The 16068-nt window shown below is 42.0% G+C and overlaps 1 protein-coding gene across 1 annotated transcript in view; it reads left to right on the top strand.

Moving 5' to 3' along the window:
* The window catches only part of SLIT3 (slit guidance ligand 3), an 806608-nt gene that overhangs the window by 547727 nt on the left and 242813 nt on the right, over positions 1-16068 (top strand). Inside the window, exon 10 of the mRNA XM_048861176.2 lies at positions 11203-11274. Within this exon, the coding sequence (XP_048717133.1) occupies positions 11203-11274 (72 nt within the window). The remainder of the gene's footprint in view (positions 1-11202; positions 11275-16068) is intronic.

Here is a 16068-nt window from a genome sequence, read left to right as displayed (position 1 = left end):
TACCAAGTAATCAAATTGACTAACTTTAGGTCAATCAATGCAGACTAGGACATTCAGAACAAAAAACCTCCGAGATCTTGTTTTATACACAGTATACAGTGTTGGCTGAAATATTGCAGGAAGGAGATTGTATTGTATCATGTGTGTATGCATCTTGAAAGTTCATTATGAAAGTGCAGAAGACATCAGGGAAAATAAATATGGAATACAAAAGCATGAATTTTATATAAAATGTGCTAATCCGTTTTATTATTGCAGGCAGGTGCTATGATGTTTGATTTGTATGTTTGTTTTGCTGCTGCTTTTATTAAATGAACCTGTGGGTTTTGATGGATGTTTTCACTGAAAGGATATACAACATGTAGAATCTAGTTAACAGAGCCCTAAAACATCTGTTTTGTTGACAAAATACTATAAGTGACAGCACTTTATCGCACAGGGAAAGTATTTGCACCTTTCCCACCTGTCCTTGTTTTTCACCTTTTCTTCTGATCCCTTTTCCTTGTCAATGTTGTAGGTATGTAGTACAAATAGATTTTAAAAAACTGTGGGATTGTGCACAAATTATATAATCGATTATATGCTGACTATTTTTCCTTTCAAACAGTTTACTATTAGGTAACGCTTCCAGCAAATCTACAATAATTATTTGTATTAAAACTTCAAGAAAGTAATAACACGAAATGTCAATATTGTAAATTCACACACAGCCTCAAAACTCGGCATTGGTTATTCTGGTAACCAAACAGTCTTGGTGTGCTGATGTTCCGGACCTACACTGGAGGTTTTCTGCCAGACATATAGAGGAATTGTAAGCCCTGGAGACTGGGGATAGGATGTCAGCCTGCTAAGGATTAATGAGTATAATGAGATAACCATGTGGCTCATTAAGAATTTAGATGTTCTTCTTGTGACAAAGCAGAACAAAAAAGCAGAGATAAGTCCAAATGCGACATATACATTAGTTGATACTGATTAGTTGGAAACAACTTCTTGTTTACGTGTATGAAATTTAGCTAAAATCAGATTGTCAAGGTGCAATGGTGTTTTCCAATATATAAAATCAGAATCCTCAAATACTGCCGAGCTGGAGAGGGCTTAGAGGTTGAACAAGCCTCTTGGTAACAGACTCAGCCCTTGGGCCCTGTAAGCTTTGCATTGTTTATGTATAATAAAAATTAAGACCCTAATCCTGCACTGAGAACCACACATGCAGAGCCCCACTAAAGTTAGTGCGGTGACATGTGATATGGGCTTCTGCCTGCAGAGTTCTTACTGCTGAAGTGGTCCCAAGTTTCTTGGCCCTCTTCTTGCCAAGGCATCTTGGCATGTGTACCAATGCACACCTAATGAATGGAATGTGTAGCTCTAGGCCCCATTTCAGCAGCGGGGGATTGGGAAGAGCCAAATATCCCCCTCAAGCAAAGTAACTCTTTCCTTCCCAGATCCACACACAGGGGCCCCCGTGCACACAGACCTCTCACTCCCCTGTGGAAGCATGGGCAAGGCAGCCCCATGCAGAGTAGGGTGATTCTGGACAGAAAATGGGTTATATTTAATGGTGGAAGCAGCAAAACATTGTTTCACATTCAACCCAGAAAAACTGTGTTTGGCCTTGTTTAACTCTTGCTGTTGCTATGACCGTGTCAGTTAACATAAGGGGAACAGTCACCTGTTGAGCTCCCCATTAGTGCCTGAAGCTACTTATGGGGGAGAAACTGCATAGACCCTCTCACCACCTCTTACAACATCACTCCAGCAAAGCATACCGAAGAGAGTATTTGAAGCCAGGTTTCTGCTGTCCTGACTGGGAGTCCAGTAAGCCCTGGAACCTGCCCCACTCGGGCCTGTTTTCCTTCTCAACCCCAGCCCACAAACTGACATCTTCTAGGAGGGAGTTGGGAGCCCTCTTCTTCCCACCTCTACCAGCCAGAAGAGAAACTCCTGCGACCACCACTACTGCTGCTGCTTTGAGGAACAACCTCCAGGGAGGGAAGCCACCTATTGAAGCCTCAATGAGGTCATGATAGGCAGAAGCATGGTGTGTTGAGACTCCTGTGGGTGTCTGGAAGCAGAAGGGTTAATGGATTAGGGAAGCAGGAGAGCATGACACTGATGGATTTATTGAGAAGCAAAGCAAAGAGCAGAGTATTTTATCCAGGGTCTGCCACATGCATCAGTTTGGGACCCTCTTGTTCAGGTGTATCAGCATGTCACAGTCATCCGGCTGCTTCTGAAGAAAGACACATCCACATGTTCTAGATAAACTAGGTTCAAAAACAGAAAGCTACTGCAGAGCACAGCAGCAGAAAAGAAATATTAGGACCATCTTCCTGTCTGTTTGGAGAGTACCTAACACAAGGAAGTGCTTGATTCAGACTGAGGCCTCTCCTCTCTAGCATATGGAAAATACTCTGTTGTATCTTATGGATTCATACAATGGTTGCTAAATTCAGCATTTACAAGTTAGTAGTGAAAGTGCTGTTGATAATGGACTCAATGAACTGCAGATACCATGGTGCCAATTGTTGAGTTTTTAATAGAGACCGCTATACCAGAGGCCAGAACAAGCCCTTAAAGTGCAACTACATTGTTTCTATTCTAAAAGATGTCAGCTGTCACACTAGAGAGCTCTTTGCTGAGCATTGCTATCCAAATAGGTTAGTGTACACAGATTTATTTTAAGAGACCATTTCAGGCTTGACAATTCCAATGGCAATTTTGGCTGCTGAAGATCTGCCCTTAGTTAGATAAATAGTTAAAAATTCAGTCAAGAATTCCATCACTAGCTTTTTAAAGATGCAGTATGGATCGGAAGAATCTACAGCCCATAGTTGTGTGAACAACTTTTCATTATCACTTGAAGGAAGAGTTGAACTGATAGGTGGAAACTCATAATCCTGCTCCATGGCTTTGGGTTAATCCTGAAAATTTGCAGCCATGTTGAAATGGAGTAGCGCAAACAGAGAAGAGCAAGTGCCTTGAGAAACCAAAGGAAAAACTAATGAGGAAGAAGTGGTCATACTTGGATAAGTGGATGAAAATCCATGTAGGTAAACAATCTTTTGTTTTCTAATGAACATACCTGAGTCCTAACTCATGTTTCCTTAAAACTACTGTAATGTTTCAGACCTTATGTAAAAGCTGAGCAACATGACTTGTTGGTGAATTAATCTGCAGTGTCCGTGTGTTTAGAAACTGCTTAGATATTTATCAGTCTAATCATTTCTGATCCAAAGTCACATGTTGATCTCTGGTATGCATTAGATCCAAGTTCTGTGAGGCTAATTTTTGAAGCTGACAGATTTCCAATACCACTCAAAGATGATGGAGGTTAGGGCATGGGAGATAGTCAGCTAGTTCTTTAATAAAACAATACTTAACAAAACACTAGGGACGTGGAGGGAAGTTGCTATCTGCCCTCTTGTTTTAGGATGCGAGGGCAGGTTGCTGACCACAGCTCCTCCACCCCATAAGAAACCATGAAGTGGGAAGGTAAAGTTTGAGTCCTGTTGGGAAGAAATAAATTCCCTTGGTTGCAGTGGAAAAATAATGGTTTCATTATGATTCATAATAAATAGTATTGATTTTAGTTGGAAGGCACTCAGATACTATGGTGATGGTGGCAGTATAAATCCCTAAGACAGTGAAAGAACATTCAGTGTTGTATAATGGTAATAGCAGCAGAAGCTCCATTTAGGAAGGGAGTGAAAGCTTTAAAACAACAGGAGAGTACAAAGAGATATATTTAGAATATTTGGTGTTCCTGTATCCCAAAACACACACAGCCATTAAAGCATTTCTGCCGGCTTTTGGATGAGGAAGGGAGAGAAGAGGGGCAAAGGCCACCACTCAGCAGGGCCAACCCACAAAGCTTCTGAAGCAACAAGACTGTGCATTTTGACCTCAGACTTTGTTTACATGCTGTCCAAATCACTTATTGGCATTGTTTTGTTGTGCACTGCAGTAATTCAGTACAAATAGAATTTTACTTTGTTCCTTTAATGACATAGTAAGAAGCTGTTACTGATAGGGTAAATGCAAAGCAGTATTTTTTCATAACCACAGTGCATTTTACATAGTGCTTACCTTTTGGTACATACTTTGATACAGTGACCTAGGGATATGTTAGTGTAATTATAATGGAACTAATGTTGCAGAGTGTGACAGGCCATTCAAGGCAGGAAAGGGTTCAGCAGACCTAGGTCCTGTTTCAACACCTCTGTAATCAAACAGAAGAGTAAATCTGATGCCTGACCAGTTCCTGTTACGGGCCAAACAAATTCAGCAGACTTCCTTCATCAAAGTCCCAAGCATAAGGTGTGGCAACTTTTAAAATGCATCTCACCTTACTCAAGTATCAGGAGGAATCACACTTCTCATTGGGTTTCTGATGCTGCCTAGAGATCATAGAATCATAGAATATCAGGGTTGGAAGGGACCTCAGGAGGTCATCTAGTCCAACCCCCTGCTCAAAAGCAGGACCCATACCCAATTAAATCATCCCAGCCAGGGCTTTGTCAAGCCTGACCTTAAAAACTTCTAAGGAAGGAGATTCCACCACCTCCCTAGGCAACGCATTCCAGTGTTTCACCACCCTCCTAGTGAAAAAGTTTTTCCTAATATCCAACCTAAACCTTCCCCACTGCAACTTGAGACCATTACTCCTTGTCCTGTCCTCTTCCACCACTGAGAATAGTCTAGAACCATCCTCTCTGGAACTACCTCTCACGTAGTTGAAAGCAGCTATCAAATCCCCCCTCATTGTTCTCTTCTGCAGACTAAACAATCCCAGTTCCCTCAGCCTCTCCTCATAAGTCATGTGTTCCAGACCCCTAATCATTCTTGTTGCCCTTCGCTGGACGCTCTCCAATTTATCCACATCCTTCTTGTAGTGTGGGGCCCAAAACTGGACACAGTACTCCAGATGAGGCCTCACCAATGTCGAATAGAGGGGGACGATCACGTCCCTCGATCTGCTCGCTATGCCCCTACTTATACATCCCAAAATGCCATTGGCCTTCTTGGCAACAAGGGCACACTTCTGACTCATATCCAGCTTCTCGTCCACTGTCACCCCTAGGTCCTTTTCCGCAGAACTGCTGCCTAGCCATTCGGTCCCTAGTCTGTAGCTATGCATTGGGTTCTTCCGTCCTAAGTGCAGGACCCTGCACTTATCCTTATTGAACCTCATCAGATTTCTTTTGGCACAATCCTCCAATTTGTCTAGGTCCCTCTGTATCCTATCCCTGCCCTCTAGCGTATCTACCACTCCTCCCAGTTTAGTATCATCCACAAATTTGCTGAGAGTGCAATCCACACCATCCTCCAGATCATTTATGAAGATATTGAACAAAACCGGCCCCAGGACCGACCCCTGGGGCACTCCACTTGACACCGGCTGCCAACTAGACATGGCGCCATTGATCACTACCCGTTGAGCCCGACAATCTAGCCAACCTTCTACTCACCTTATAGTGCATTCATCCAGCCCATACTTCCTTAACTTGCTGACAAGGATACTGTGGGAGACCGTGTCAAAAGCTTTGCTAAAGTCAAGATACAATGCATCCTCTGCTTTCCCTTCATCCACAGAACCAGTAATCTCATCATAAAAGGCGAATAGATTAGTCAGGCATGACCTTTCCTTGGTGAATCCATGCTGACTGTTCCTGATCACTTTCCTCTCATGTAAGTGCTTCAGGATTGATTCTTTGAGGATCTGCTCCATGATTTTTCCGGGGACTGAAGTGAGGCTTACTGGCCTGTAGTTCACAGGATCCTCCTTCTTCCCTTTTTTAAAGATTGGCACTACATTAGCCTTTTTCCAGTCATCCGGGACTTCCCCCGTTCACCACGAGTTTTCAAAGATAATGGCCAATGGCTCTGCAATCACAGCCGCCAGTTCCTTTAGCACTCTCGGATGCAACTCATCCGGCCCCATGGACTTGTGCACGTCCAGTTTTTCTAAATAGACCCTAACCACCTCTTTCTCCACAGAGGGCTGTGGAGAAAGAGGTGGTTAGGGACTATTTAAAAAAACCTCTTTCTCCACAGATCCCCCACCTTCCTCCCTGACACTGCTATTCCCAGTCCACAACTCTTCACAGCACATCCCTCTGGGAGGAATTAAGTAATTTCCCACTACTGACCTTGACTTGCTACCCTGCAAATCCTTGCACTCAGGATAGGCTATCCTTCCTTCAGCCAAGGACAGAGGACTAACACCTTCCCGATGACCTTTGAATAGGCTCTATGTATCCTGTCAGACAAATGAGAACTAGCAAGGTACTGATGCCCCTCTTTTTCTACCAGATATTTCTTTCAGCTCTTGGCCACTCAAATGGTGCAAGCCTATAAGAACCTTAGCCATTGAAGCAGAGCAACATGACCCATTGAGTACTTTGGCTGTTGTACGTTACTTTATGCTTTCCCAGCAGGTACGTTCATGGCTGCCTCTTGCGGAAGGGACATTTTCTGACACATCTCAAGCACAGCACAACAACACTGTTAATAGACCGTGGCTGTCTCATTTGTAGACTCTATTCATTTGACAGCTAAGAATTATCAGTACTGATGTTTCGCTCCCTCTCTCTCTTTTTTCCCAAGCTAGTGATTTGTCTGTGTTATGGGTAGACTTGACAAACCATTACACATTAGCGGCTGAGATGTTGTTTGAAATGGGAAAATTGCTAGCAAACTGCTCCATTAGCAAGCCAAGTAACAAATTCTTTTTTCCCCCCATGAAAATGAGATAGCTGAGGCCTAAATTAATATGGCTGTCTCCCCCACTCTGTAATGGGCATTACTCTTCAAGACAAATGGCTTTGTCACTCCAAAGAATGTGATCTGGCTCTAAGAAAGCTGCGTTAGGTGGTGATTGTTTATCTTTTTGTGTTTTCCTGCATGTGTTTGAGTAGTGCAAGCACCAGATGAGATTTGAAAAGATTTGCACCTTAGTGAACCTTGAGATGGATTAGGATGGGATTTTGAGTGCTTATTCTTTGTCAGAGGATTATTTGTCACCTTTAAGTGCATCCTTTCCCCCTTGCTTTTTCTAACTGTTTTGTTTACTATCTGCTCTCAGTGCCACAAAGTCATTTAAAAATCAAAAAGATCTTCTCCCATGTCACACTATTAGAAAAAAAAATGTATTTGAATCCATCAGGCCTTCTGCGTTTTCCAGGCTCTGATACTTTATTAGAGGAGAATAAAGGAAATTGCTTTTGTCCTTTGACATCCACTGTCACTGAAGCTTTAAAAGTAAAACTTCCAAAGGCAGACGCAACACGGTTTCATGTCAGAAAGGGGGAAGTGCAGCATCTAGAATACATGTGGGCAGTATGAATGGTGTTCTCAGGCAGCAGCTGACATGGCAGAATGAAGAGGATAACTGAATGGATGAGCAAAAGCCCATGAGAAGATTGAACAGTACCTTTCATATAGAGTCAGTTTCTTCCATCAGTCTTTACAGTGTGTTCTCATGGATTCCACTTGTTCGGTGCTGTGTCTGTTAAACACAGCTGGTTGCAAAATGTTAGTGAAAATGAAATTTGGATGAAGAATGGAAATAAATTTTCCTGAAATTTTTTCTTTATTTTCCAACTATTTACTTTTACATTTTGACTTCAAATCCAAACTACAGAAATCTAGAACAGGGGGGAAAGGGTTCAAATAGCCAATACAGATTATTATTTTGTGCTTGCATCTTTCATCAGAAGATCTCAGAATGCCTCTCAAAAATTATTTCCTAATATTCCTTCACCAACCACTGAAATCTGTCTCCTCTGCGGCAGAAAAAAAGTTGCTCTTTAACAACATACAGCAACACCATCCAACACACTAGGACATGGGCTAAAGAATGCTGTCTACCTGAAGATGCAAATTAGATCAATTTCATTCAGCCAAGCTCTACTCTTAAAATAGAATTTAACCAGGATGTACAGGTTACCGCACACCTTTTTTTTGGGGGGGGGGGGGTGCAAAGTGTTACATGATCTGGTAAGAACCTCCATTTTCCATCTCATTTGAAAGATTGTGCTTGCTAGCAGCACTGTTCCCCATTATTCCATGGTGAGTCAGCACTGGCTCAGGGTGAAGAGTGACCTCTCAGAACCATCAGCACCTAATGTTCTTCTGACAGAACCTAATTGTTCCTTGGATATCTCCCATCTAATACTGACCTGTACGCATGTTGCCTAGCTAGTGAGGTCAGGCAAGGTAGTAGTACAAACTAGTAATGTGAATCACTTACGTTTTTCACATTTCTAATAATATAAAAATGAATTGCCATTTTCAGCTTGTACCCACAGTTCCATAACATGCATTTATGAATAAAGAAATTGTAAAGCCCAAGTTTCTACTTCAGATTTTGCAATTACGCCTTTTAATATTATATAGTAAATGTTGACTGTGCTTTGTGGCAAGTTTGGAATCTACATGCTTACTTGCATGACCACATTATCATGATAGGGCCCACTAAGCATCATCTGTTCGGCCTAGAACCCCACGGAAAGGACTTCTTAAAAATTAAATAAAATCAAGAGCTTATTGCGGAACTAAACTGAAAATACAGCGGCATGTGATACCACCCTTGACCATCTATTTTCATTACAGCCCATCTGCTCCTCATTTGTGGTGAGTGGTGAAGAACTCAATGCTGCTTCTGAGTGTTACTGGCCAACTCCCTGTGAGACAGCCCTCTGGCATCCTAATTTCTCTTTCTTTCCCTCCACTCTGTCCTCCTCTAGGTTATTTATTTTTCACATTTGCAGGAGGTGTGGGCTTTAATCCCTAGTGATTGCAATTTGGGGTGTGTACATGTTGGGGAAGCAGAGGGAGGAGAGTTGGTATCTTTTACATATCATTGCTTTTGTTCTCTATGTGACATTTTCCTGTGTACTTCAAAGAATTATTAATACAGGGCCAAGTTTTCACCCAGGCTAACCTCATCTTGCAATTCTGTTCAATTGATTGCTCCTGTGGAAATAGATATGCACCTCTTAAGCATGTGAAACCCCAATTTGTATCTGCAAAGTGGTAGTTGGCACACAACTCCGGACTTTGTTCATAGAAATTAGTGCACAGGCAAACTTTTGTGAGTTTGTAATGCAAAAGGCTTCACTGAAAAGTTGACCTCCGAATGTCTAGAAAAAATCTGTTGCAACTCTGGGTAGCACATGCACACTAAAACACCAGTGTGCTGATATCCGCAGCAATTTGCATTTCACTGTTCATTCCCCTGCAATCCAGTGCATGTGCGTACCATACTATTTAGGACTAACTGGGAGGGAAATCTTATACAGAGACTTAAATCACAGAATAATTGAGATAATTAAGTGAGATAATGGATCCACAAAATAGGTATGGTATCAGTAAAGTTTAATGGCAATGACTACATACTCATTGTTTTATTTGTTCTTCAGTTCCACTAAACTGTTTCCTGTAAAACAGCCAAAATAGTGAAAATGCATTGGGGGAAGTGGGATTTTTGTTTACTCATTGCAGGCGCTGATCATTTGGAGGATATTCTCTGAAGCAAAGAGCTATAGGCTTGATAAGCTCCCTCTTCATTCTCCTGCAGTCCTTTAAGACACACATGCTTCACCTTCTTGCTGCACTGCATTTTATCTCCATACTCATACTTTCACGTTTTTGTTTCTCTCTTCCATGTGGTTGCAGCAGTAATCAATGCTGATTAACTCCATGTCATCTCAGGGAGTTGTTTTCTTAAGTACCTATCACCATGTTTTCTTTTAAAGAAAGGAGTGTGTTGGGTTGCCTTGGCCCCTTTGGGGTCGGTGAGGTGCTTTTGTATTTCAGCTCTCTACCATTTCCAACAACAGTGATTGGTGACCGTGCCAACATAGTCAAAACTCAGGATTTTATGAAGTTCTTGGAAAAAATCTTTTTTTTTCTTTTCTTTTTTCTTTTTGTAAAATAGAGGCTTAATAGCCTTGAATTCCAGTGTCAGATTTGGATATAAGAATTTTTGATAACATAAGTTGAGTATTTTGAGTTTAGCTTATTGGGATTCACTTTTATTATTAACCTGTGAGATCACAAGGCCTGTTCTTGAGGATTATGGGAACCTTTTAAAATATCTACTTAGAAACTTTTTTATGAAAATATATTTCAGAAACTCATTTAAGTTTTATATTTCTCAGTCAATCTTGTGTGTTTTATTTTACTGTTAATCGCATCCATAGTGTTTTATATAGGATGCCTCTCTGTATATGGCATTAAAAATAGACCCTGGTATTCTAAGGTAGTGAAAAAAGTGTTTTGTTTCCTCTCTTGGGACCTCTCCTTTTATTTCTTGAGTGGCATCAAAAGAGGCAAAAAACCTTATGCTTTTTATCTAGCATTTTCTTTTTTCAAAGTATATCACAAATAGATACTAATCCTTGCAACACCTATGTGAGGTAGATAATAAGGCATTATTATTCCCAAATTATGAATGGGAAAACTGATACAGAAGTTATTTATAAGGCCTTGTCTAAAAAAGTGACACAGTGAGTTAATGACATAGCCAGGTCTAGAACTTAAGAGTTCCTTGCTTTTACCCCCATGCTTTACAAACAGATCTACTTATCCATGAGAGAACATGGTCTAGTGGTCTGACATTGCAGACCAAATTCTATCTTAAGTAACTATATTGGGAGTTGTGGACATATGCATAAAAAGTATTGTCTTAGATCTCAGCTTGAAAGCATCCTTTATCTACTTCAGAGAAGAATAATAGAGCAACTTCTTTGAGGTGGAAATTTGCCATCCTTTTGTAATAACTGCTTTGTACATGGAGGGAAATGATATTTTTTTACCTTATCCTTAGTGAGAAATATTACAATATACATCAGAAATCTTCTGTTAATTCGGTTGGCCCTGAAGATGCAGGTGGTGATTTGCAATGTGTCTATCTTGAGAAAGGACAAAGTGAGCTTAGCTCCCACAGAACTAAATTTACCATCTTACTGTGACATACTTCGTAATTGGGTTTTCTTTTTTTTGGTCGAAATTTGATTAGTCAGAAAGATGAATTTGTTTCCTAAAAAAGCCATTTGCTGAATTTTAGTGGCTTTCAAAAGAAAATCTGTTTCAAATATAGTTTTATATTTTTGTACAAAAAAAGTTATAACATTTAATGTTATTCCTGCGTTACAATCTTATATTTAATGTTTATATTACTCTGTTTGTTTTTAGACGCTTGGAACAGAATTCCATCAAAACAATTCCCACTGGAGCTTTTTCCCAGTACAAGAAACTTAAGAGAATGTAAGTTTAAAAATAAGACTACATGTAAGAGTGATACTTGTAGCTTGTACTATTTTGAACTTTATCTTCTTTATTTTTCAAATAAAAGACCAAATTCTGTGTTGAAACTACTGAGGGTTGTATAGATAAACTCTTTTTCAAAGTATAAAGCAGCATGGAATTGGCCCAGGATGCTTAACAGTGCATGAAATCCTTAATAACATGCAGATTCATTTCTCTATTGTGTAGCATATGAAGTAATTAATTGTTGTCCCCTTTATTTCTTTCCAAACATTGAATTCCTTTCCTCAGAGAAGATTTTGAGTTATAATTATTTTCTCTTCTGCATTCAGACATCTATTTGTAGGGTGAGCAGATGTCCCGTTTTTAAAGGGGCAGTCCTGTTTTTAAGCCCTTCTGCAGTTGTCCCGACTTTTTCTTAAAAATGGGCAAATTATCCCATATTTTCTGTCTTTCCCCATCAGTACTGGTGGGTCCTGCTGCTGGCTGGATCCCTGCTCACCAGCCTCCCCCCCACCAGCAGTGAGTGGGGGGTCCAGTGGCCAACGATGGGAGTGGGTGTGCAAGGCTGGTGGTGGGGCAAAGCTGCAGTGCATGGGGCTGGCTGATCCTGCTGCTGGTCTGTCAGCGCAGCCCTTTGCTGCGTGCCGGCTCTTGGCCAGCATGGCCCCACCCTCCGTCCTGTTTCCAGCTGGCACTGGCTGCAAGCTGTGGTCGCTGGTGAGTGCAGGCAGGTGCCAGGCAGTAGCCAGTTATGTGCTGCCAATGCTGCCCACCCATCAGCCATTTACATGCTCCCCCTATCACTGTCCTCTCCCTGCTTTGCACCTTCATCCCGTCCCTCCAGCGCCGCTGCTCCTCCCTATCTCCCCCAGCAGCGCGTGTCCTATTCCCAGCATTGCGCAGAGAACCAGCCCCTGGTCAGAGTGCTCAGCTCAGTAACAGCCTGGCCGGCAGGCTTTTCCTTCCCTCACTATCTCTGGCTAGGCCAGCACCCCAGGAAAGCCCAAGACCCTCTGGCCCAGGGACTGACTACAAGGACCTGAGCCCTGTGTGTGCCATAGTCACACACAGCCCTGGCATGGGGAAGCTTCTCCACCCGTCAGCTAAGCTCTGGAGTGGTGGGGGAGTGGCGGAAGCGATTTCCAGCCTGTTCGTGCCCCAACCCTGCAGGGTCCACAGCAGCCCCCCGGACAAGGGCTTAGCACCCTCTTCACCTTGACCGCCTACCCTGGGTCCTGCCCCCAGAGAGCGTGGGGCTGCTCCATCTCCTAGGCACCCTCCCCTGCTGAGCCACCTCTCTGACCAGGTTTGCTGAAGCCCCTGCAGTAAGATTCCCTGGGGCCTGGTGCACAATGCATCCTTAGGGCTTAATCTCTTCCTGCCCGCACTGTAGCCGGGGGAGAGGAGGCGGCTGGGTTATGTCGGTGACCATGTCTTCTAGCTGCCTTTCGACACTGTGCGGGCAGGAAGAGACAAGGTACTTCCCGTCACAGGGAGGGGAGGTTAGTGGGGGAAGAAATGAGTCCTGCAAAGACATGGGCCAGGTCATCCTGCCCCCAAACTCCCCTGTGGCTGGAAGCAGCTCCTGTCCCTTCCCTCCCACACAGTGCCAAAAGACTGCTGATGGCCACATTCTGGTGTGAACTCTGGCAGAAATCTGGAGGGGTTCATGTGACCCTACATGCCCCCTCCCCACATGTTGCCTCAGGAAGATGCGGTGCCAGGTAATAGGAGAGGCGGGACCGTCCCAGTGGCCCAGCCAGGAATGGAGGGTGGAGAGCGCCAGGCAAGGAGGGTCAGTTCTCCCCTGTGTGAGAGAGGTGTACGGGAGTGTGGGTGTGTCACCTCTCCCAGTGTGTGTGTGGAGTGTGTGTATGACCCCTCCCTGTGTGAACCTTAAAGATAAGGTAAATAAAAAGAAGTACTGCCTACTTGGATTCTTTTTAATAGGGGCTCAGTCAATTTGATGTTAATTTGAATGTTTGTACTGCATAGTTCTGGTCGATTGCCGCTGAACTCGCTTGAATACAAGTAATTTTACCAGGTGTCTTATATTCAGCATAGGGAAATATGGTCACCCTGTCTGTCTGCATCACTTTAATTTAGTTGCCATTGGTTGGGCAGGAGAGATGGTTCTTACAAGAGGGGTTTGAACTTTTGTAACAATATATTGTATGCCCTTGTTTTCTTAAGTATCCAAATTAGGTTGGTTTTCAAAACAAATATTCTAGGCTGTATAAACCTAAAAGAACCCTAATCTATTATGTTCAATATAGCTGCCCTAGATTTACATCAATAGTAAAAGAACACAATTTGGAGGTATATATATATTTCTCCCCAGACGTGAAGTTGAGGCTCATATGAGAGATGCTGGACGGACACAGCAATGGAAATTGTTGTGTGCTTCTGGAAGTAGTACTAAACCCAAAATCATGGTAAAACAAGCTTCTGCTAAACTTGCCATCCCATCAATGTGCGTCAACACTCCTCTGCACCAGACACCTCTGGGGATGAGGACTAATTCAGTGTCCCTGGCCCCTTGCTGAGGCTGCTCATGAAGGCACCGTGGGTAGTGGGGGGTTTTATGTGAACGACTGCTTGATATGAGTAAGATTGATCCTATCAAATTGTTTCACATAAGAACTGAAATACCAAATAGTTAATGCTCTTTGACATGATCCCATGTTGAACAGTGGCTATTGGGTTAAGTTACTGTGCCACCAATCCAGGGTCATCAAGTTCCCAGAGTTGAGGAATTGTAAATAACCTGTAACTCTTTCATTATTTGTTACTATTTTAATTTTTTTCTGAGGTATTAGTAATATTAGAACTTGATGATCCTTTATTGTTATTTATGTTTTCATGATTGGTGCCTTCCAACTGTCAAGATATAGAAAATGATACTTTTTTCCCTAACCATTCAGGACAATGCGCAGTGGTGCTTATTATGAAAAGGATAACAGTAAAGGTTTTGTGTGCAAGAATTCCATTAGCAAGTTACATTAATAGGCTTTTGAAGCACTGTTGGCATAGGCCTTGAGATTATTCTTGAAAATACTGTTAAGTAGTATCATTAAAAATAGGTCTTTGCAATTTACAAATGTATATAAATGTACATATGGGAAAGACAGCCTTTATTGCAGTTCTGATTCTACACAGCCTTATTACTATTCCTGCCATGACAGTGAGACAGTAAACCATTATGCCAGATGTTAATTTAACATTATTTATCCACTTTTAGCAAGGAAATCCCCAAGTGCTTCACACACTTTATTGACACTGAAGAGATGGCTTCTATGGAGATCAAGAGATGTCCTTGTCAGTGTGTGGTAGGATAAATGTGACATTTCTCTGCTGTAACGTTGCTTCTGTCTCTTTAGTGAGGTTCAGAATTGTTGTGGAACAGTGAGGATCTGTAATCTGGACCAGTGCTCACCAGGGTTTATGAAATCTAGTGGAGATCTATTTGTTCCATTACTGTTGGTGGTTATTGCCATCTCCATTTGGGACTGCAAGATGCTAGTATTACTAATACAAGCATGAACTGTGGTCAAGAAACTCGCTCTTAATACTAAAAGGCTCACCAGTCATGTCTCTAATCTTAATATTTTGGGAGATAGTGTTGAGCAGATTACAATTAGACAGCTCTGGAATCATCAGAAGTCTTAAGATTTTCTTAGCTCCTTTCTCTCTGCTGTTAGACCTAGTTATGGAATGACATGGAAACTGTGCTGGCCTCATTGGCTGATGACCTTCTAATGTGGGAAAAAGTGCATTTGTTCATGCTGATTCTTTAGAAATGGCAGGAGCCTTTGATATCAGAGGGATTAATAACATGTCTGGGGATCCTAAGAGTATACCAAGGAGAACAAAAGTTCCTCCATTCTTTCTCTGAAAGCAATCAGAGGGTGATATTATGCTAGTGCTGTGGAGTACCAGAAGGTTCTATCCTACTTCTTCTGCTGTTCCGTGTACATGTGAGGATGTTAGGGGAAAAGGACTATTTCAGTATTTTGACGGTACTTAGCTCAGTTTCCTAAAAGATGGTGAAGTTTTTGTTTCCCAGTGTGTGGCTAAGATTAGACCTTGAGTTAGAGCTGGTTAGCTGAGGCTCAATCTAAATCAGACAGGTGGGATGAGGGCAACATCCTGAGGAGAGGGGAAAAGTTATAGCTGTTCCGTGGATTGAGAAGTTATGTTTGCCTTTAGTTAAAACTCACTATTTAGAGCGGATCCTTAACTGCCTCTGGATGTTCAGGTAGCAGCAGTAGCCAAGAGAACTTATGCCATCTTCTCTTGGTTGCAACCTTTCATCTGTCATGGACCTCAGTACAGTTATTCATGCCTCCACACATGGGTAACTACTGCAGCTCAATTTATCTAGCTCAGAAGGAAGATTTCACCCTTCTAGTAGTCAAATATATGGTTGCATAGTCTAGGGATTTGAAAATTTATAGAAACATCACTAAGCCATCTCCTACTATTTTACCTGTGCTTCTCGGGTGCATTTTGGGCACAAGACTGAGGACTCCAGCCCCCAGAAAGGTGTGGCTATAACAATATAACTGCACTTCTTTCTGATATTTAACATTAACACTTTTCATCTTAACAATAAACAGGTCACAGAGTTTCACACCCATCCAACTAATGTTGCAATATGACTGTTTCTCAAATTATTTTATGAATTGTGGGTTTGTTTGTTTTTCATTTTTCAACCAGCTCTAAACATTATTCAGTAGTTTGTCTCAAAAGCTCTTACAGAGGGCAGTAAAGAAACTTAAATCATCTTCA

Source organism: Caretta caretta, chromosome 8 (assembly GCF_965140235.1).
Source record: "Caretta caretta isolate rCarCar2 chromosome 8, rCarCar1.hap1, whole genome shotgun sequence".
In the NCBI taxonomy this organism is placed as follows: Eukaryota; Metazoa; Chordata; order Testudines; family Cheloniidae; genus Caretta; species Caretta caretta.
This window is presented reverse-complemented; position numbering and strand designations above follow the sequence as displayed.